Source organism: Hypanus sabinus, unplaced genomic scaffold (assembly GCF_030144855.1).
Source record: "Hypanus sabinus isolate sHypSab1 unplaced genomic scaffold, sHypSab1.hap1 scaffold_740, whole genome shotgun sequence".
In the NCBI taxonomy this organism is placed as follows: Eukaryota; Metazoa; Chordata; class Chondrichthyes; order Myliobatiformes; family Dasyatidae; genus Hypanus; species Hypanus sabinus.
The window spans coordinates 14,647-36,944 of record NW_026781591.1 but is presented as its reverse complement, the minus strand read 5'-3'; the positions used below and the strand labels follow the sequence as shown (position 1 = coordinate 36,944).

The 22,298-nt window shown below is 44.0% G+C and overlaps 1 protein-coding gene across 4 annotated transcripts in view; it reads left to right on the top strand.

The window, feature by feature from the left end:
* LOC132390020 (NACHT, LRR and PYD domains-containing protein 3-like) overlaps positions 1–22,298 on the top strand; it is a 35,833-nt gene that overhangs the window by 896 nt on the left and 12,639 nt on the right. Inside the window, exons 1-9 of one of the 4 annotated variants that reach the window (XM_059962602.1) lie at positions 1,914–2,027; positions 6,709–6,876; positions 9,190–9,353; positions 10,852–10,947; positions 13,076–13,363; positions 19,505–19,597; positions 20,459–20,625; positions 21,540–21,711; positions 21,811–21,861. In XM_059962602.1, coding sequence (XP_059818585.1) covers positions 10,938–10,947; positions 13,076–13,363; positions 19,505–19,597; positions 20,459–20,625; positions 21,540–21,711; positions 21,811–21,861 — 781 coding nt within the window. In that variant the 5' untranslated portion in view covers positions 1,914–2,027; positions 6,709–6,876; positions 9,190–9,353; positions 10,852–10,937. Of the gene's footprint in view, positions 1–1,913; positions 2,028–6,708; positions 6,877–9,185; positions 9,354–10,851; positions 10,948–13,075; positions 13,364–15,306; positions 15,405–19,504; positions 19,598–20,458; positions 20,626–21,539; positions 21,712–21,810; positions 21,862–22,298 lie in introns of those variants that run through there. The other 3 variants (XM_059962600.1, XM_059962601.1, XM_059962603.1) reach the window with 3 other exon arrangements.

The following is a 22,298-nucleotide window of genomic DNA, read 5'->3' as shown; positions in this document are numbered from 1 at the left end:
ATACAATATTAATTGCACTTGGTGCAGTTGAAGTGGAGTGTCGAACTGCTCTGTGTGGTTTCAGCAGAGAATCCGCCCTGCGGACAGGCAGCAGCTTGCACACAGAAAATCGCGCTGTGAGTCTCACAGAATAACAACACCAGCCCCGACTGAGTGCGAGCAGAAAGCATCTCTCACTCTGATAGCAACATAGGAAATATCCCACGGGCAGTTACCCGTCACCGATCTCTCTCAAACAAGAGAAATTCAGTAAATGCTGGAAATCCGAGAAACAGACACAAAATGCTGGAGGAACTCTGCAGGCCAGGCAGCGTCTATGGAAACGAGTAGAGTCGACGTTCGAGACACCGGCTAATGTACTTTACATCGCGACATTGATTCTATCGCTCTTCCCTGTAGCAGAAACGGTTAAACTTTCTTCACATTTGAATGACAGTGTTTTGTCGAACCGGTTTGGATTTGAATTCAGTGGAACGGCCGCTCCCTGTTCTGTGGAATGTGACCGGACAGGCAGCCGCTTGCTCGCAGACCCTGAGCACCGAGTCTCACAGAACAACAAGCCACACCTTCCAAATCAGTCAATCATCTGCCCTCTTCCCCTTTCCACTCCAGTCCTGATGAAGGGTCTCGACCCAACCGCCGACTGTTTACACCCATCCATAGATGCTGCCTGACCTGCAGAGTTCCTCCAGCACCCTGTGTTGCCATGGTTTCGAGAGATCCCTGTGGGGCGGGGGCGGGGCTATTTGGAAGAAACGACACACAGTATACTTGCGGAATTAAGGTGAGAATAATTCCGCTTCTGATATTTATTTCGGATCTTTATTTTCAGACAACCAGTTGTCTGTGCATTGGATCAGTGATCAGGGAGATATTTTTTAAGCAATTCTGGCTCTGGTGCCTTTTGTGTTCCAACTGCTTCCTGCTGGCATGATTTACATTTTCCACAGGTTTCTAGTTCAATGTCTGTCCAGTCTGTATCCCACCACTTCAATGATATATATGAACCGTGTTGTTCAAACTCTGTCCAGTCTGTATCCCCCACCTCAATGATATATATCAACCGTCTTGTTCAACCTCTGTCCATTCTGTATCCCACCACCTCAATGATATATATCAACCATCTTGTTCAACCTCTGTCCAGTCTTCATTGTGACATATTTTATCTCATTTATTTATTTCTGAAATCGGTGTTTGTTACCTGGAAGTACCTGAGGATTTATTGAATACAGCATGAGCTAGGGTAAAGACAGCCACTACAATTTTAGTTTCAATGTTACCAAATGGCTGCTGAGTTGATCTTTGCCAGACGGAACTCCCAGTATTTACAGTTGAGTCTGTTTTGGTGACGTTTGGAGAGGCAATTCCCCTGTTGCCAGGAACAGCCACAGGATCTGCAGGGAGTGGTGCACATTTTTCTCTCTCTGGTCCCTGCCCCTCACTGAGAGTTAGTGGCCTTGGGAGCAGATGTAACTGACTGATAGTGGGGCAGGAAGGATGTTGTGTTCATCAGATCGGAGAGCAACTTGGACAGTCTTATTCTGATACAGGGTCTCTTTCCACAAATCTAATCTGATGAAACAAGAGTCCAGCACTATTATTTCAATTTTATATTAAAAGCGTTTTATTCCTGTTGGCCTACAGGAAATGTGATAGCCAATAGTGCTGGGCAAGACCTCATTTAACAATAAGATAATGATAAATTGAGTTTAGTTTAGCTGCTGGAGACAATGTAAAACGTATCCCCGGTGTCTGTTGACTCACGCCCTGGTTTTACAGCCCGATCATTGGTCCAGCCAGATTATCATGAGGCTCCTGTTCTTCCGTGGGTTGATGGCGTGTTAGTTTTTGAACTCTGATTGGCCGAAACACTGCATCATATTACCGGAGCAAGGGGTCCTGGGAGAGTTGCTGTTCAGGCTGTAATCTTTGGAAACTACTACCGTGTTCTCATTCTCAAGTATTTTGCCGCACGAACGGTGTTTGTTACCTAGAAATAGCAGTGGATTTGTTTAATGCAGGATAAGGTAAGGTAAAGACAAACATTACAATTTTAGTTTCAACGTTATAAAATAGCCCTTGTATTAATGTTATATTAAGACACTTTACAAGAGGCTGTCAGGGTAGCAGTCTGACAACTGTTTTAATTCAAGTTGGATAATGCAACAGTACAATGATCCGAAAGACAAGAGTAAATCGATAGGAGAGTGATTTCAAAAGAAAAATTCGTTTTTGGAATGTCCGCGTCAAAATCCTATTGTTAATCCCATAGGGATGTTGTTGTATAGCTGAAGCAACAGTTCAGGCAAGGAATCCCACCAACATCCCAGAGTTGAAGCAGTTTCGTAACGCGGAATGGCCTAAAATTCCTCCAAGTCGATGTGCTTTAAGATCAACATTTACCAGAAGCACTTGGTTGAGGTTATTGCTGTACAGGGTGTGGGGGTGGGGTGTGGTCGCACCAATTATTGAAAACCAAGGTTAACAGACTTATTTTGAACAAGTACATGTAAAATTGAATCATGTTAATCTTGTCATAACGAGACTCAGAGCGTTTAAAATTGAACCCGTTTCTTACTTTTTCGGTCATTTTTGGAGGGCCTCTTTCTGCATGTCAGAATAACAGCGCATGTGACCAGTAGGGAGTGGTAAACATTTATATCGCTCTCTGTTCACCGTTGCTCAGTGAAAGTTAGTGGACCATGACCACATGTAACGGACTGATAAAGGGGTGGGGAGGATTTGTGAGCATTGACTGTGTGTACTGAATAATTCCTGTGTTGGAATGCAGGGAAAACTAATGATGATCCCTTGTCCCATCTGGTTCCATCTGCTCATTCCCCGCGCAACTTGTTTAAACTCTGTGCAGTCTGTATCCCACCAGCTCAATAATATGTATCAACCACCTTGTTCAACCCCTGTCCATTCTGTATTTCAGCACCTCAATGATATATCTCAAAATTCTTGTCAATTTCTGGCCAGTCTGTAATCAATAATTACAATCTTAGTTGCAACGTTGCAAAATGGCGAAATGTTAATCTTGACAGCATTTAAATTTGAGTCGGGTACTTTAATTTTTTGTCATTATTGGAGAGCCACTTTCTCTGTTGCCAGGGTAACAGCCCATGTGACCTGCAGGGAGTGGTGCACATTGTTATCGCTCTCTGGTCACGGTCCCTCAGTGAGAGACAGCGGCCTCGGGAGCAGATGTAACATAGTGGGGTGGGGAGGATGTTGTAAGCATTGACTGTATTGACTGTATTATCCCTGTATTGGAATGAAGACAAAACTAATGAATATGGGCATTACATTTGTACAACTTTGTTCAGGCCGTCACAAATGTCTTGTAATCAGTCAATAGCTGTGCATAATTTAAAGTAAAAAGAGAGAACATTGGACACATTCAGCAGATCAGGCAGCAACTTGGACAGTCCCAGTCCTGATACTGGCTCTTCCGCAGTTTCTCTTTCCACAAATCTAATCTGGTGAAAAGAGTTTCCATCGCTATTATTTCAATTTTATATTAAAAACATTTTATCCCTGTTAGCCTACAGGAAATGTGATGACCAATTGTGCTGGGTAAGCCCTCATTTAACAATAAGAAAATGATAAATTGAGTTCAGTTTAGCTGCAGGGCACAATGCGAATCATATCCCCAGTGTCTTGTGACTCTCGCCCAGGTTATCGCGCCCGATCATTGGTCCATTCAGATGACCATCAGGTTCCCGTTCGGCCATAGGTTGATGGAGTGTTAGTTTCTGAACTCTGATTGGCGGAAGCACTGCAACATTATACCGGTAACAAGGAGTCCTAGTGTTGAGGTTTGGGCTGTAATTCTTAGTACTTATACAGATGGGACACGATGCTCCTCCTTCCAAATGAATCAGAAGTCTCGGGCATCTGGACATTGGTTGTGGATATATCCCTGAATACACCACTTGCTGTGAGATGTGTGGACGATGTGCGAGGTTTCTGGCGTCGGTAAGTGATCGGTTCAGCCTTGTGACCCTGTGAGGTTAGGTCATGGGATATCATAGTTTTAGCTTCAAGTAAAATGGACCCGGGGATCAACCTGCCCAGGTTTATGAGGTGTTGAGCGAGTATTTCTGGTCTGTGTGTTCACTGTTAAGACCGTGTTTGTAAATCCCCCTTCACTGTCACACGCCTGCCAGGCAGTGGAAATCTAGCAGAAACTCAAGATACTGGAGATCTGCAGTAAAAACTGAAAATGTTTGAAGTAATTGTGACGAAATGTGTAAACCTGAATCGTCAAATTTGTTCTTCTCCCCACAGCTGTTCCTTATCTGCTGAGTGTTCCTGGTAATTCCAGTTTCCTTTTATTACATTCACCCTGGACCGGTTTATATTTCCTGAAATGGACCTGATTTAACCTGGAAATCGAAAAAGCTCGTTGTGTGATAGTAGAACATTAAAGCAAGCACAACTTTTCGCAGTAAATTGTTCTGGTATCAATTTGCCTGTTGTTCCTGGGAATCTGTTCAGTGCAGTTGTTGCTAACAAGGTTCACATGAATAATCTCAGGAATGATCGGTGTTATGTTTGAGGAGCATTTCATGGTTCTGGACCTGTGCTGGATGGAGTTCAGAGGGACGGTGGGGGTGGTGGGGGAATGTATGGTTAATAAACCTACTGAATTCTGAAAAGCCTGAATACATTGGACATGGAGAGGATGTTTCCATTAGACAGAGTTTGTGCTCTGAGAGCACCATCTTAGAATAAAGACGCCTACTTTTAAAATTGTGATGACAGACAGACAGACATACTTTATTGATCCCGAGGGAAACTGGGTTTTGTTACAGCCACACCAAACAAGAATAGAGTTGAAATATAGCAAAATAAAATCAGAAATAATTAAATAATAATAAGTAAATTATGCCAAGTGGAAATAAGTCCATGACCAGCCTATTGGCTGAGGGTGTCTGACACTCTGAGGGAAGATTTGAGAAGTTTGATGGCCACAGGCAGGAATGACTTCCTATGACGCTCAGTGTTGCATCTCGGTGGAATGAGTCTTTGGCTGAATGTACTTCTGTGCCTAACCAGTACATTATGGAGTGGATGGGAGTCATTGTCCAAGATGGCATGCAACTTGGACAGCATGCTCTTTTCAGACTCCACCGTCAGAGAGTCCAGTTCCAACCCCACAACATCACTGGCCTTACGAATGAGTTTGTTGATTCTGTTGGTGTCTGCTACCCTCAACCTGCTGCCCCAGCACACAACAGCAAACATGATAGCACTGGTCACCACAGACTCGTAGAACATTCACAGCATCGTCTGGCAGATGTTAAAAGACCTCAGTCTCCTCAGGAAGTAGAGACGGCTCTGACCCTTCTTGTAGACAGCCTCAGTGTTCTTTGACCAGTCCAGTTGATTGTCAATTCGAATCCTCGGGTACTTGTAATCCTCCACCATGTCCACACTGACCCTTTGGATGGGATCAGGGCTCACCGGTGTTTTGGCCATTCTCAGGTCCACCACCAGCTCCTTAAATTTTTTCACATTAAGCTGCAGATGATTCTGCTTACACCAGGTGACAAAGTTTCCCACCGTAGCCCTCTACTCAGCCTCATCTCCCTTGCTGACAAATCCAACTATGGCAGAGTGATCAGAAAACCTTTGAAGATGGCAAGGCTCTGTGCAGTATTTGATGTCCGAGGTGTAGATAGTGAAAATAAGGAAGAAAGGACCTGTATAGCCCCAAAGCTGCTTACCACTCTGTCTGACACACAGTGTTGCAAGCGCATGTACTGTGGTCTGCCAGTCAGGTAATCAATAATCCATGACACCAGGGAAGCAACCACCTGGATCACTGTCAGCTTCTCACCCAGCAGAGCAGGGCGGATGGTGTTGAATGTACTGGAGAAGTCAAAAAACATGACCCTCACAGTGTTTGCCGGCTGTCCAGGTGGGCATAGACACGGTTCAGCAGGTAGACAATGTCATCCTCAAATCCTAGTCGGGGCTGGTAGGCGAACTGGAGGGGGTCTAAGTGTGGCCTAACCAAAGGCCGGAGCTGCTTTAGAACAAGTCTCTCCAGCGTCTTCATGATGTGTGAGGTCATTTCCTCCGGTCTGTAGTCATTGGAGCCACTGGGGCGCGGTGTCGTCGGTACAGGGACGAGGCAGGACGTCTTCCACAGCACAGGAACCCTCTGGAGACTCAGGCTCAGGTTGAAGACATGGTGAAGTACTCCATATAGCTGGGGGGGGGGGCACAGGCTTTGAGCACCCTGGGGCTGACAACACCCGGGCTTGCAGCCTTGCCTGAGGAAAATCTTTCCAGCCAAAGGATGGCTGCTGTGTGGAAACTGTTGGCGCAGACGGTGGTGGAGGCTGCCCTTTGCGCATATTTATGGCAGGTTTAAATATGTTCATGTTTGCTCAGTAGCTTCAGGGTTGCAGGGTGATGGCAGGAATATGGCGTTAGAATAAAAATCATGTTTGAATGGTGGAGCAGACTCGATAGACAGAATCATCTAATTCTCCTCCTACATCTTGTGTCGGACCATAACTGAACGATGACTCCTTCGTATCCCATATCAGGCATTGGGAAGTGCGAGGGGCAATTTCAGATTTGTTCTTTGAGATCGTTATATTTGTCTTCAACATTTAAACTTCGATAAACAGAAATATTTTTTTTTCTCATTTGTATTGCTAATGTGTTTTATTATCTGTCTATTTAAAGTTAGACCTGCGATGAGCGATTTATTGGAAGAAAAACCGCAACTGAAAGGAAACCACGACTGAAGACGAGGGAACAGCAACAAGTGAACCAGCCCGAAGACTGAGAGCATCAACTGGAGAGAACCCATCTGACTCAGGGTTTCCATTGATTGGGTCAGCAGAAAGTCTGGTGAGTCTCTTTTAGTCAAACACTGGTCCTTTCGACATTGCATATCAATACAAAGGAAGGTAGGAAACAATTGGAATGGGACTGAATGTGCCAGGTATGCCTATGTCAGACCCAGCTGCAATCACTCCAAGTCTGGTAATGTGTTGTCAGCAGCCCAGCTCTTTAAAGCCACTCACATTCCCTCAGTGTTTGCTCATTTCAAGCTTTTGCATGTTTTGAAGTAGATTTTGGTCAGTTCTGAGTGGGAAGCGGGAATAAGAGGTGTTTGTTTATACTTACTGTCTTTCAGAAATGTGATTGCTTGAATTTAATTTGTGCCGACTTACTAACCATATCCTGTACCTTCTCAACCAAATTATCGATATACACGACAAGTAGGAATGGGTGTAACCCTGGGATCATCACTAAGCACGGAACTCAAGTCGAAGCAGCAACTTCTCACCGTCAACTTCTGCTTCCTAACAATAATCTGTTTGCAGACTCTGGAGCCCTGTAACAAACTCAATGTTAACAGCAAGATTAGACAGTAACAAATATAAAGAGGAACTTGCTGCTTCCTGAAAGGACGCGTATCATGTCTGATCCAAAGAGAAAGATCCTCCGTTATTTACCTCGGGACCCATCCTTCCCGGTAAGCTGCATCCGATAATACGTAAGCCCCCAGCCTCCCTCCACCCCACCAATAACCCCACATCCTTCCCATAGTTCACCCCACAATCGAACCCGTGGACAGATTCCCTTCACCCTCATCCACACTCTCAACTTGGGTATCATAACTAACTGATCATACGTTCCCGGCTTGGGCACAAAACTGAAACCAGGCCTGCAGCACTGGCAACCCCGGACACCCCAGAATACTGGTTCAGTTCCGGCCCTTACCCACTGCAACCGACCTACGATTTACACAAACCCGAGATAAGCCCCTTCCTCACCGCCGCCCGTTCAGGAGAACCGCTGGATTCAGTTGGGTTCGGCACTGTGCCCTGACCTGCAGGAGGTCCCCACAGCGCCAGCTGTGGCAGGATGTCGGACGGACAACACAGAGCGTTCGGGTGTTGGTTCTTTTACTGTGACACCCTCCAAACTTCACATTAACTCCATCGAACCGACTCTGGGCGAACTTCAACGACCAAGAAATAAATCCCTGTCAGCGATCAGCTGTCTGAATGATTCGCACACTGTGGGGTGTTTAGATTACCGGGAGACAAGGACAGCAGGGACGAGAGGTCTTCTGTTATCTGATATGAATCTGTGTTTCCCCTGCTGGCAATTCCTGTTGTTTATGAAAATTCTAAACAACGAGTCACTGCACTGACCGAACCACCTCAAATCAAATCACCCAGAAAACTCTTCCCCAGAAACATTCTGGGTTTTGTGACCCAACTCGAGACAAGCACCACACCGCCCACTCTACGGACAACCTGGCAGAGCAGGGCACCTGGCAAGAGACTTTACATCACACAACATCGGATTCAGTGATGAAATCCGTTAAGTTTCCCTCGTTCTCCCCCTGAAATCATTAAAACCTACACTAAACAACTTTTGAATGCAAGCTCTCACCCACACATGACGTCACTCTGGCGACTCCACATAAAACCATCAAATACTGGATCAGTATTAGGCCATTTGGCCCATCTGATGTCACGTGCGTCTGCAGGTTTGTTTTGCATGGTTGTGCAGTTTAATCTTTCTTCCGTTCAGATCAGGGAGAGACATCCGTATATATCACGTCTTCTCATTGTGGGTGGGTATTTTTTTGTTCATTGACTCCATGGCACTGTTACAGATTGCCTAAGTGCAGAAAACGTTTCCAGGTATATAACCCTATTAATGCAAAAAGGAAGCCTTTCCATTCTTTCGGGCTTCCCAAACATTTGTACACTTCAGTGAATTTCTCGCCAGAAGTTCCAGAGCAGAAGCTCAGTCTGTCTAATATTGCCACACAATAAGTGGCATTATTCTGATGTACGGAGGGACAGTGAAAAACTTGTCATGCATACATTCCAGCTGGAGAGGGTGCAGAGCAGATTGCTAAAGATGCTGGTTGCATTAGAAACGAAACGTCGACTGTACTCATTTCCATAGAAGCTGCCTGGCCTGCTGAGTTCCTCCAGCTTTCTGTGTGTGTTCTTTTATATTCCCTGTCCGGTTTTGTAAACTGTGTGGGATTGTTACAGATTCATCACTCAGATCATTATATCTGCGTTCAAGATATAAATTCCAATGAATTTTGTTTTCAAGAATATTCAACAGATATGTTTTGTTCTTCCTTATATTGAAAATGTGCTTCATTATCTCTCCGATTTAAGTTAGATCTGCGCTGAGAGATTTGTTGGAAGAAAAGCCCAGGACTGGAAGCAAAGAACAACTGAAGACGAGGGAGCAGCAACATTTGAACGAGATGAAAACTGAGGACACCTGCTGGAGAGAACCGTTCTGACTCAGAGTTTCCTTTCATTCAGTCAGGAGAAAGTTTGGTGAGTCTCGTTTACTCATACACTCGTCCTTTAGACATTACATACCTGTACAAGGGAAGGTAGGAAATTGTTGGAGTGAGACTGAATGTGCCCAGTAGTACCACTTATGCCTCTGTCAGACCCAGTTGCAATCACTCCAGGTCTGGTGATGTGCTGTCAGGGAACCACTCCCATTCCCTCATTGTTTGAACATCTCAAGCCCTTGTATCTTCTGAAATACATTTAGATCACTTATGATGTTTCCTTGCTTGGTTGTGTTAGATCACAATCATCTCAAAATACTTTGACTATTCCCTCCTTTTACGAGACGCCGCAATTGCTTCGTTCTGTAGTGGTTGCAGAAATGTAGTACTACCATGAACTACAGTGACATGTAATTGATTCCTCTGGCTGTTGCAAGCTATAATGATATCCTTCCCTGGAGTATATGGTTGTGCAAGCCTCTGCTGAGAACCAACCCATCTGATGCCAAAAGTCCCAGCACCACATTTCATTCAGTCACAAAAAGCAAGAGCCAATTGATAATTTACATTTACATACCCTGACTTCATCAAATATTTCTACTAATAAATTCTCAGAACCCATGACCCTGTTATAAGCAGAAAAAGGTTTTGCAACGAATTTATGTTCCAATTTGACCCTGTACCAAAGGGACGGGTTGTAACTGTACTTGAGATGAACGAATCTGCTGCAGCTGCCGGGGTCAGTTCAAACTCAGTTGTTGCGGGACGGCAAACAAAGTGTCAGGGCAGATGATGGAGCAGTTGGGATTATGTTCAGAGAGACTGTGGAAGGATTGGTTGTGGATAGGGAATCATATATTCAGTTAGATGGGTTGAAATGCGTTTACTTCAATACGAAAAGTATTAATAATAAGAGTAAATTAAACATGGTTCAGTACACGAAAGGTGCATGTTGTCGCCGTTACACAGACTGCTAGTAGGGACATTTGATATTCGTTATTTGATAGCAATGATTTGAATGCAAATGTACAAGGCTTGACTATGTTCACTGTTCACTGATGACACAAAACTAGCAGATGGTGTTCATGATGAATATTATCACAGCTTATTATCATAGCATCTAAATGCGCAAAGGAGTGGTAAATGGATTGTAAAACAAAGAGGAGCGGCAATGGTTTCACGCAGAGCTTGGTGATGACGTGGAGGGACCTGCCAGAGGAAGTTCATGAGGCAGGCATAATTGTATATTTCCAGAAGCAGATGGATTGAGGATGCCAGGAGGAAATGGGGCTAAAACAGAAAAAGAGGATCAAATCTATGGGCACAGTGGTTAGCATTTTCTCATCGGGCAGAAGGGTCTGCATTTGTGCTCTGTTGCTCTATCAGTAGGATGCGCCAGATATCTCTGGACAGACATGCCGACAGATGGGGAATGGTTAGTCCCTAAGCCAACTCTTGCTCTGATACAGGGGATGTAGGTTCTGTCATATTTACAAAGTAATCTCCGACTCACTGACTGCTTCTATGTAATTCAGATAATCACCGGCAGGTGGAGCATTTCTGCACCGGGACCAAAGAGTAAGCAAAAATCAACAACCAGGAATCGTCAGTCGGATTCAGAATGGCTACAGGTATGATCACTGGGATCTTTATGATTAAACCTCTGTCCCATCTGTGCACAAAAGTCCAGGCTCAGGGCTTGTTGCACTGCAGGGACTGTTTAGAGATGAAAGACATCTCCAACTTTCATTTATAAAATTCAGAGACAGGTGATAAGAGCATTTCCAGAATTTCAGAGATTGTGTGATAACACAACAGTTCAGGTTTTGGTTGGGTAGCTAGCAACTCCCCTTGATTTTCTTGAATGCTGCGCAAAGGAGATGAAGTGAGTTTCCGAAATCTGTTTTCTATAGCCAAGCCAAGAACATTGCCAATGTTTAGAATTGCTGAGGATCAGGAGATAGCTCATTATAGGTAAATTTGTGGTGTGTTTCCGTGTTTTAATACCCCAATGAATGTCTGGGCTGTGGACAAATGGTGAAAGTTATTTTCACAAAAGACGTTTAATGAGCTTCAATGCTGATACAGCACAGGAAATATAAAAACAGCAAGAGAAAAAACATAATCAAAGAAGGTTCACATTCACCAACACAGTTCCACTCCAAATCTGGTCAGCCGGAGTCTCGACTCCATTGATTGATGGCACTGTGTCTATTCTCGCTGGAATTTAGAAAGGTGAGGGGTGGGGGATCTCATTAAACCCTTTCAAATGTTGAAAGGCCGAGACAGAGTAGATGTGGATCGATGTTTCCTGTGCTGGGGAAGTCCAGGATAAGATGGGACAACGTAATGTCATTGGTGAATAGGATTACGGTGAATCCCACAGCATTTCTGGAGGGGAACTAGGGTAGAGACATAAAATGATGGAGGAACTCAGCAGGTCAGGCAGCATTTATGGAGGGGAGCTATTTTCTCTGAGTCAGAAAATGTTCTTATCGGATTCAATCTTTTGTAAATGAAATATTCAATCAGCAGTCTCTCAGGCACTAATACATTCTTCCTGTAGTATTGCTACCAGAACTGTGCACGCCATTTCAACTGGTCCAACCAACAGTTTATAACATTGTCACAAGATATCTCTGCGCCTGTGTTCTGCTCTGTAGCTAATGATGGCAAACCTGTTAAATCTCGACTCCACACAACGTCTCCTGTAATCCGGTGGCTGATTTGTTTGTGACTCTGTGAAAGGGACAGTGTGCATATCTAGGTAAGAGTCAGTCTGTGACCCTGGGGACAGGACCATTTGTCACTCAAGGCAATGGTCAGTTTGTGACCCAGGGGACAAGACGGTGTGCGTCTCGAGGTAATGGTCAGTCTGTGAACCAAGGAACCGGACACTTTGACACAGCAGACGGAAAGTATGTGATCTAGGGGATCTTACAGTGTGCAATTCAGTGGTTGGTTTGTGTGTGACACAGGTGACTGAACAGTTTGTGACCTAGGGAGAATATTCTTGTGGAAAATAATCCCAGTGTTATTTCCCGGTATCACTGGGCACCATTCCATTAAGATCTCTTGGTTATCAGTGTGTTCAACTACTGCAGAGCTAGTGATCACTATTATTGTGTCGATCCTGTTCTGTAGCTGGGAGTGGATGTGTCTGGTCACTGGCTTAGTGCGATGGTCACCTGGCAGGAAGTGTGGTTCACATTCACCAACACAGTTCCACTCCAAATCTGGTCAGCCGGAGTCTCGGCTCAATTGATTGATGGCACTGTGTCTATTCTCACTGGAATTTAGAAAGGTGAGGGGTGGGGGATCTCATTGAACCCTTTCAAATGTTGAAAGGCCTAGACAGAGTAGATGTGGATCGATGTTTCCTGTGCTGGGGAAGTCCAGGATAAGCTGTCACAGCCTCAGGATAAACATTTCAACAGAAATTTATTTAGCCAGAGGGTGGTGAATTTGTGGAATTTGTTACCACAGGCAGCTGTGGAGTCCGGGTCATTGGGCGTATTTAAGGCAGAGACTTGTAGGTTATTGATTGGACACGGCATCAAAGGTTACGGGAAGAAGGCCGAGAAATGGAGTGGAGGAGGGGAAAAAAGGATCAGCCATGGTGGAGCAGATTCGATGGGCCAATTGGCCAAATTCTGTACCTAAGTATTATGATATTATTGTGATTCACCTATTGTGAATCCTTGTTTTGCTGAGCTCTAAGTCATTCTAGTTTAATTTGTAGTTCGTCATTTATTTCAGGTGGGAAATTAAATCAGGTACGGAAATTACTCAGGAGGTTTTCAGTAGGCAGCACATCGAGTGAAAATGATCGGGACACCGGAAACAATGCACCAAAGCAGGGTGAGACTGAGAGCAATGTCCCAGTTGAATGCAGTCCGGCTGCAGAGGAGGAGGAGCAAATTCTGCCCACAGACAGTGACGTCAGAGACACTGATCAGGACCCTGGAACCAGCACCAGTGAGGCGACTGTCTGTCAACTTGGAAGCTCATCAAACATAGAATTGCCAAGTCTCAAACAAGGAGTGGGTGAGTGAAATGTGAGGGTGATGTGTTCTCAGAATGTGGTACGGAGGAGGGTAAATGTGAGGCTTTGTTGGAGGTTGAGAAACATAGATATTGTTCAGAGGAGAGGGAAAATGTGTGGGTGTGGTACATGAGGCAGTACGGCACCCGTGTCCCCACTACAGGAAATGTACTACCTGTTTCAAGGATTTCCAGGATGTGTATCGGAGGGAAATGCAGCTGTCCAGCTTAGGAGAGCATTTCTGGGGTATGAGTTGTGGGAAGTGCATTCGTCAGGATGGACGGAGGATCACTGGGAAGCGAATCTCATTGAAAGCCCCAGTAATTATTCCCATCCTAAATTGAAAATGGTGAGTGAGTTGGGTGGGATTGATTCGTTTCTGGCAAAGCAGTCCTTCTGGTAAAGCAATTCCCAGAGCACTGTTGGGTAAGTTTTGAGACCAGTCTTAGGGAAAGGGACATATGTGTACACGTGGAACGTCACTGGTCAAAGATCGCCAGCCAGTTTAAGCCTCTGACTGCTATGGGGAAGATAATGTATGAATCCAGAAGTTTAGTTCCCAAGCATGTTAATTTTCTCTATGAGACTCCCATGTGGGACCTTGTCAAACACCCGACTAATATCCAAATAGGCAATATTCATGTGTAACTTCATCCATCACTTTTGTCACACCCTGGAAGAAGTGAATCAAGTTAGCAAGATGCTATTTCCCCCACCCAAAGCTTTGCTGCTGATCACTATCCCACCTCATACATTCTCTCTTTAATACGTGCATGGGACAGAAAATATAAAAGGCTGAAGGTGTTTACTACCAGCCTCAATGACAGCTTTAGTTCTGTATTTATAATGGTCATCTATTATGTTATCATTGGCTCTTAATAATAATAAGACAATTTTATATATAAAATTATAACCATGCATTTTGCAACTAATAACCAGTCACTGACTTAACCAGAATATACTTCCAGAAAGGCTGAAAGGATACTGTTAGGTTATGAAGGGATTTAAGGATTAACTGATAATAAATGATGTAATCCTATATGAAGTCTGGAGGAAAAACAGAGGACTTTTATGCTTTTATATTGACTATGGAAAAAGAAATTTGGACATTTGACTCTGTCCCTCATTCGTGGTTAACAAAACCTCCTAAAATATACACCAAATACTTGTGAAACATCTACAGCATCTGACGAAGCATTGAAGTACAATAATCACCGACTAACAACTGCAAAGGAACAAAACTGTTATCAAAATAAACATACGCATTTTCTTGAGCGAAACGCTAAGCCTGCTATGGTTTTGTCTGGCTTTAAACCCGCTCTCTAATTTACCAAATCGGAGAAAAACAGGAAAACATGCATTATAGCTTGACGTAACTGCTATAGAGAATGATTTGAAAATATTCATTGTTGCATCTGTAAAGCAACTAATTCAAATAACAGAACTAATTTCCAAAGATATAAACATTACCTTTAGACGAGAAAAGTATTGAACAGAAACATTACGAAAGGTGCAGTGGAGTTAGTAGTATATGACAGATCATCAGGATTCAATATAGCAGATACATGAATATGAAACATGTAGGTATATTTGGTATATCAACAAGCAAAAGAGATAGATCACCGCGTGATAAACAGAAATCATTCAACAGAATTTACTTCAGGGCTAAAGAAAGTCTGCCAAACAGAGCTGAATAGTAACAATATAACAAAAGCAATAAACACGTTCGCTCTGCCTATATTAGCGTATTCCTTTGACATAACACCTCGGTCTGAAACTGATCTGGAAAGCTTATACATATACTCCACACCAGGACAGTACGTTTGCTGTTTTTACCCTCCTCCTGTATTGCTTTGGCTTTACACTTGGGGTCATTGTCTTGCTGTAAATCAAATATATTCCCAAGTCGCAGTTCTCCTGCAGACTAAATCAGGTTTTCTTCCAGGATTTCCCTGTATTTCGCTGCATACTTTTTACCCTCCACCTTCACAAGACTTCCAGTGCCTGCTGCAGTGCAATGTCCCCAAAGCATGATGCTTCACGGTAAGGACAGTGTGATTTTGATGATGTGTAGTGTTAGGCTTACAAATATAGCATTTAGTCTGATGGGCAGCGCTCAGTTTTGGCTTCATCGACCTTAGAACATTCAGGGTCTCCCACATGTCTTCTGGCAAACTCTGGCCAAGATTTCATGTCTGTTTTTTTCCTTTTTTTTTCAACAGCGTCCTTCGCTTTGCCACTCTCCCATAAATCTGTGACTGGTGAAGCAGCCAGGTAACAATTGTTGTCTGCGCAGTCACTGATGCTTGCAACTCCACCATAGTTGTCATAGGTCTCTTGGTGGCCTCCTTCACCAGTCTTCTTGTTGTAAGTTCACTCAGTTTTTGAGGACAGCTCCTCCAGGCAGATCTAGGGCTGTACCATTTTCTTTCCATTTATTGATGATTGACTTAATTGTACTCCAAGGGATATTCAGTGACATGGAAATTTCTTGTATCAATCTCCTGACATGTATTTTTCAATAACCCTTTAACAGAGTTCCTTGTAGTGTTCTTCTGTCTTCAGGATGTGGTTTGCTTCGCCAACAGTTGAAACTTCCTGGTACATTTGTAGACTTACTACAATAAATTCAGACATCTTGACTGCACACAGGTGTCCAAAAACAGATCTCAATTTAAATACTAATGTGACTTCTAAAACCAATAGGCTGCACCAGTGCTGACTTGTTGTGTCATATTAAAGGAGGAGGAATGCTTACGCAATCAGTCATTTAGTGTTTAATATTCAGAATTAATTTTGATCACTTTACAGAGATTCTTCCACTTTGACATATTTTTCTAAGCTCCATGTACCTATCTATGAGTTCCTCAAAGGACCCTATTGTGTCCACCTCTACCACCGTTGCTGACAGTGGAATCCATGGTCCCACCAGGATCTGTGACTTCTCCCGTACCTCCTACTTCCAAACACCTAAATCTATGACCCCTTGTGTTAGCCATTTCAGCATGATCAATGCCTCTCATCATCTTATGCACCTCTATCAGGTCACCTCATCCTCCGCGGCTGTAAAAGGAAAAGACCAAGTTCTCTCAACCTATTCTCATAAGACATGCTCTCCAATGCAGTCAAAATCCATGTAAATCTCCCCTGCACTCTCTCTACTGTATCCATACCCTTTCTCTAGTGAGGTGACCAGAAAAAAACACAGTACTCCAAGTGCGGTCTGACTGAGGTCATATATAGCTTGGACATTGTTTCACAGGTCTTGAACTCAATCCCACGGGTGATCAAGGCTATCACACCATATGCCTTCTTAACAACACTGTTAATCTGCACAGCAGCTTTGAGTGTCTTATGGACACAAATTCCAAGATCTCTCTGACCCTCCACACTGCTAAGGGTCTTACCATTAGTATTATATTCTGTCTTCAAATTTGACCCACCGAAATGAACAACTTCACACTTATCTGGGTTTGAACTCCATCTGCCACTTTTTGACCCAGTTCTGCATCCTATCGCTGTCCTGCTGTAAGCTCGGACAACCCTCCAGACTATCCACAACATCCCCACATTTTGTGTCATCAGCAAACGTACTAACCCAACTTTCTACTTCCTCATACAGGTCATTTATAAAAATCAGAAAGAGGGGTCCCAGAACAGAACTTTGCATAACACCAAGGGTCACCATCTTCCATGCAGTATTCCAACCATCTACAACTTATGTGGGAAAGCTAATTCTGTATCCACAAAGCAATGCCTCCTTTGATCCCACACCTCATTACTTTCTAAATGAACCTTGCAATGGAAACCTTATCAAACGGATTACTGAAATCCATATACACTGCATTCACAGCTCCACCTTCATCAACATGTTTTGTTACATCCCTAAAGAATTCAATCAGGTTCATAAGGCATGACATGCCCTTGACAAAGCCGTGCTGACTATCCCTAATCAGATTATGTCTCTCCAAATACTCATAAATCCTGCCTCTCAGAGTCTCCCACAACAACACACTCACTCAACTTGCTGACTGGTCTATAATTAAGTGGGCTATCTCTACTCTCTTTCTTGAACAAGGAAATGATATTTGCAACCTTCTAAACCTCTGGTCCTTCTCAACATACAATTGACAATGATCATCGCCAGAGGCTCAGCAATCTTCCCACAGTTGCCGGGGAGCAGATCTCAACCGGCCCCGGCAGCTTATCTAATTAATGCCTTTAAAAAACTCCAGCACATCCTCTTTCTTAATGTCTACACACTCCAGCATTTCAGTCCGCTGTAAGTCATCCCCACAATTGTGAAGGTGCTTTTCACGTGTGAATACTGAAGCAATGTATTCTTGAAGTGCCTCAGAATATTTAAAATGATCGGCAGATTGAGAAATGTCTGTTGATAATGTAGCGGTGAATTCTAACCAAACCAAGTTGACATTGCTGGTGACCCACCCACAGATTTGTTTTACTTTCCTGGCGTCCCGTCAGCTCCAATGATGATTGTTACCAAAGTCGCTAATAAGTATTCGATACTTTATTAGCAATCAGCAAACATACAATCTTGAAGTGATGAAACTGAAATGTCCCCAAGTGTCAGTTCAGTGTATTTGAATGGATAATAATAAAATATGTGACAACGGTCAATTCCCAGCTGTGTTCCGCACAGAGCAAAGCACAAATATGTAACTGCTTCCCTTTGTGTTTACCACACCTCGACTGATGTGACTAGTTGCCATAAAAAGCATCAGAAAAAAACAACACAGAATACAATGCAGGTAGACAGCAGATGCATGGTTCCTACACACTGGTTCAGCACTAATACAGCGACTTCCACCTGAAATGTTAACATGCCGTCTGTCTTGTTGAATAATTCCAGTTTTATTTATGGTTAAAAATATCGCAACTTGTTTTGGATGTACGGCAGTCGACATTGTGTTCAGCAAGGTGCCATTTAACTATCTGATAATAGCCAGGTGACATGAAAGCTTGACCAGAGTTTAAGTGCAAATGATTTTCTTAAAGTCGTACAGGAGAAAATGTAGTGGCTCAGAAGATGTCGCGATGCTGTGTGTGTGTGTTTGGTGCGGGGTGGGGACGGGGAGGAGGGTGGATTGCATTGTTCAGGATGTCACAGTGCTTCTACATAGAATCAAACCATAGAATAAAATCATAGAATCAAAAAAGTTACAGAGAAAGGTTGAACAAGTCTCTATTCATTGGAGCGTAGAAGGTTGAGGGGGGATTTGATCGAGGTATTTAAAATTTTGAGAGGGATACATAGAGTTGACGTGAATAGGCTGTTTCCATTGAGAGTAGGGGAGATTCAAGTGAGAGGACTTGATTTGAGAGTTAGGGAGCAGAAGTTTAAGGGAAACACAGGGGTGTATTTCTTTACTCAGAGAGTGATAGCTGTGTGGAATGAGCTTACTGTAGAAGTAGTAGAAGCCAGTTCAGTTGTGTCATTTAAGGTAAAATTGGGTAGGTATATGGACAGGAAAGGAGTGGAGGGTTATGGGCTGAGTGCGGGTAGGTGGGACTAGGTGAGATTAAGAGTTCGGCACAGACTAGGAGGGCCGAGATGGCCTGTTTCCATGCTGTGATTGTTATATGGTTATATATTGCCTGAAGCATCATTGCCAGGCGATGTTAAACTGAAAGGAGACGGTGAGAACAGGTGTGACAGAGAAATCTGTGTAATCCATTGATGAGAGGAAAAGACGTCCCATTGGCCAGCAGAAAAGCTTCAACCCACCCTGGTGTAACAGTTGTCCATTACTCACCATAGCTCCATCAGTGGTAGGAGGACCAAAACAGTGGGTGCTGTCTGCTCAACCTGCCTTGTATTCCATTGACGCATCATTCCCGGTCCAAGACATCGGATTCACTCCTAAAAGGGAATTGTCTGCAATATAGCAGGCAGAGTAGATACCCCAGAGAATCCTGGTCCAGTGTACAATCCATGGAGAGATCGGAAATGGACATTGTCTGACTGTGGGTGGATGGACACAGGTGGAGCAAGTCATGTCAAGGCTTCAGTGGACAGGCCCAAGATATTTGGAAGTGTTTTCCTCAGTATAAAAGCAAAACAATGTTCTCCTTTACAGCTTAATTAATGTCTGAAACTCCTGATACTTTTGTTTGAACAGAGCATCAAAACCGGATCACACCTGTCCTCAAAATGGCACAAGGAGCAGGCATCGGAAGAGTTCCAGTGCAGTCAACATCGGGAAAGGTCACGGGTATGTCGGCGAATTATTTTAATTTATAAATATTGCCTTGACTCTGTGTCAGGGTTTAATTCAATATCGTCAATTTCCATATTATTTGTGAGGGGACTGAGCAGAGACTGTTAACATTTCTGGGGGAAGCACAGTCACACGTGGACAGGGTACAATTACTGTTTTCTTCCTGCTCCTCTCGCAGATTGTGATGCATATTAAAACAGTGAGTATTCCAGAACACAAGACATTCTATAGATGCTGAAAGTTTTGAGCCACACAAGGGCACACAAAATATTTTCGGAATTCACTAGGTCAGGCAGCATCCATAGAGAGAAATAAACAGCTGACGTTTTGGATTGAGACAACAAGGAGTAGAAATGTGGTAATATCTAGAATTTCTGTCCCCTTCATTTCCAGTCCCGATTAAGGGCGTTGGCCTGAATCATCGATTGTTTACTCTCCTCCATAGATGCTGCCTGATCTGCTGAGTACCTCCAGCATTTTGTGAGATATACCAGAGATTTGCTGAGGAAGGGTTTGACCAGGCAGGCAGACAGTAACCCAGAGCAAAGCGGTGGTGATGGGCAGTACCGGGAGAGTGATGGTGATGGGTTACTATATTCTCAGGAAGAAGCAGAGCTTTTCAAATAGAGAGGTATATACCAAGGGACACAAAAGGCAGCCTTCAATAGATGGAATTATCCCTCTTCAGCCTCGGCCGGCAGAGATTTTCATCTGCTCTTCCCAGGTCCGCGCCCATTTCACCACTCCCAACTCCCCTCCTATATATATTTCGGGGTGTTTGCTCACTTGGTGCATCATCTTTAGGTTCACGAGAGAAAGTTCCTGCCCAATAATGCTCCTCATTCTCTTTCACAGGTCCGAGCTCAGCAATCACTGAGCTCCTGGCAAGCTGGAACGATTTCCAGCTGCTGCAGCTGACGGACTTCTACCGGGACAGGCTGGAGCAGGCGATGGAAGGAGGGGTGCACGGAGTGAGCCTGGCGTTAACGGCCGAGAATCAGTTCAGTGTACAGGAACATCGGGTGAGTGGGAGAGAGAATGAGTTTGAATTTTCACACATCACAGGACTGATGGGTGTCGGAACTCTCACTCATCGGATAATAAATTAAATAAATGAACAATTGGAAAATAAATACTGTACATCCAATTACAAAACGAAATGTGACTCTGAACCAGTGATAGAAAGAGGTGAAAATAGGCGGCAGACTGGTGGGTTGCTGCTGAATGTTAAGAGTGAGCAGCAGCTGTATGGACCAAGAATAGAGGAGATTGTGGAAATATGCCCGGATGTTTAGCTTTCGGAAGTCCGTGCAGCGTGACAGCAGGATGTCACTGAGAAATAGGGTATCATCTGTGTTCGCCACAGGAGCTTGAGTGTGTTCTGTTCTAGGTGGAGATCATTCTGTTACAATCTGTAACTGCAAACAATGTGGATCGGGGAATACTGCCATGTTGTAATGTGTGATCACTGAATAAACCTCCACTGGAAAAGGCAAAGGAAAGGCATCAGGTGTCAGCCTGTAATCCGCTATCATGTTGGACACTGGCGGACTGAGGAGATGAATCATTTTTTCTGCAACCTCTCCAAGACTGCTCACTCTGTTATAAAAACCTGCCTGACTTCTTTCTTCGTCTGTGATCGTTATTTTCTGATTTCTGTTTTACACCGTCAAATTTGATGAGGAATTATTTATGGATTTGGAGCCACGTCAATGAAGCGGTCACAGACCAGCCAGGATCTCATTGACTGGTGGATCAGATTCACGGTGAATGACCCACCGTGTGCTCTGCACTCAGAATGTAGTCCATGTCCAGCCAGGATCAGCACCCGTCCGGGTGACTACTCAGTGTGATCCCGTTACAGAGCACATCATTTACTTCTCATACTCTGTGTGAATCTGTCAGTCCCCAATATGTTCACTGTTACTCTTCACAGAAAATCTCTGATCTCGCTGATAGGGGAGAGCGGGCGGACAGTTCTAAACTCCTCCTGAGCCTGGTGATGGAGAAAGGCTCCCGCGCCCGGAGGGTGATGTGGGAAACCTTTGTCAAAATGCGGATTGGTGTCCCAAAGTTGGACAAAATACTGAAAGAAATACAGGAACATGGTGAGATAGCATCACAGATGAATTTAATTTAGGATTCAATCACAATTGACTTTATAATTTTATACATTTCAATTCCTCAAATGGTTTTATTCCGAACAGGTTGTGTTCCGGTCCATCGACCCGTACCGGAGATTCCCAGAGAACTGAAAGGTAAGTGAAGAAACGCTGTTTCCACCGATGGTAGATATTGTGTAGGGCCATATCGATGTTGAACCACCTGGATTTGACCAGGTATGTGGTGGCACCATGACACAGCGCACAGTGAGACACATGGAAAATATTTGCTGGAGGGATATCTTTCTCAGGGCATTATCAGGAACAACTCATACAGTCGGGGAGTTTTCTGATAGGGACCACTCCTCTCTGACTCCTACAACGACAGGTCCCTCCACCGAGCCAGAGTGGAGAAGAGGACGATCTGGAGGAGTGAAATTCTCAGAAATTCTTCACTCCGAAAAGTGAAATCCTTCCCCTGCAGCTGCACTACCTGAGCAACAGCCCACATACTGGATCATTTTTCTAAATCCCCTCAGATCCTACAGGTTATCATTTTTAGAATTGAGAGTCCACGGAAGCTCTCATCACAG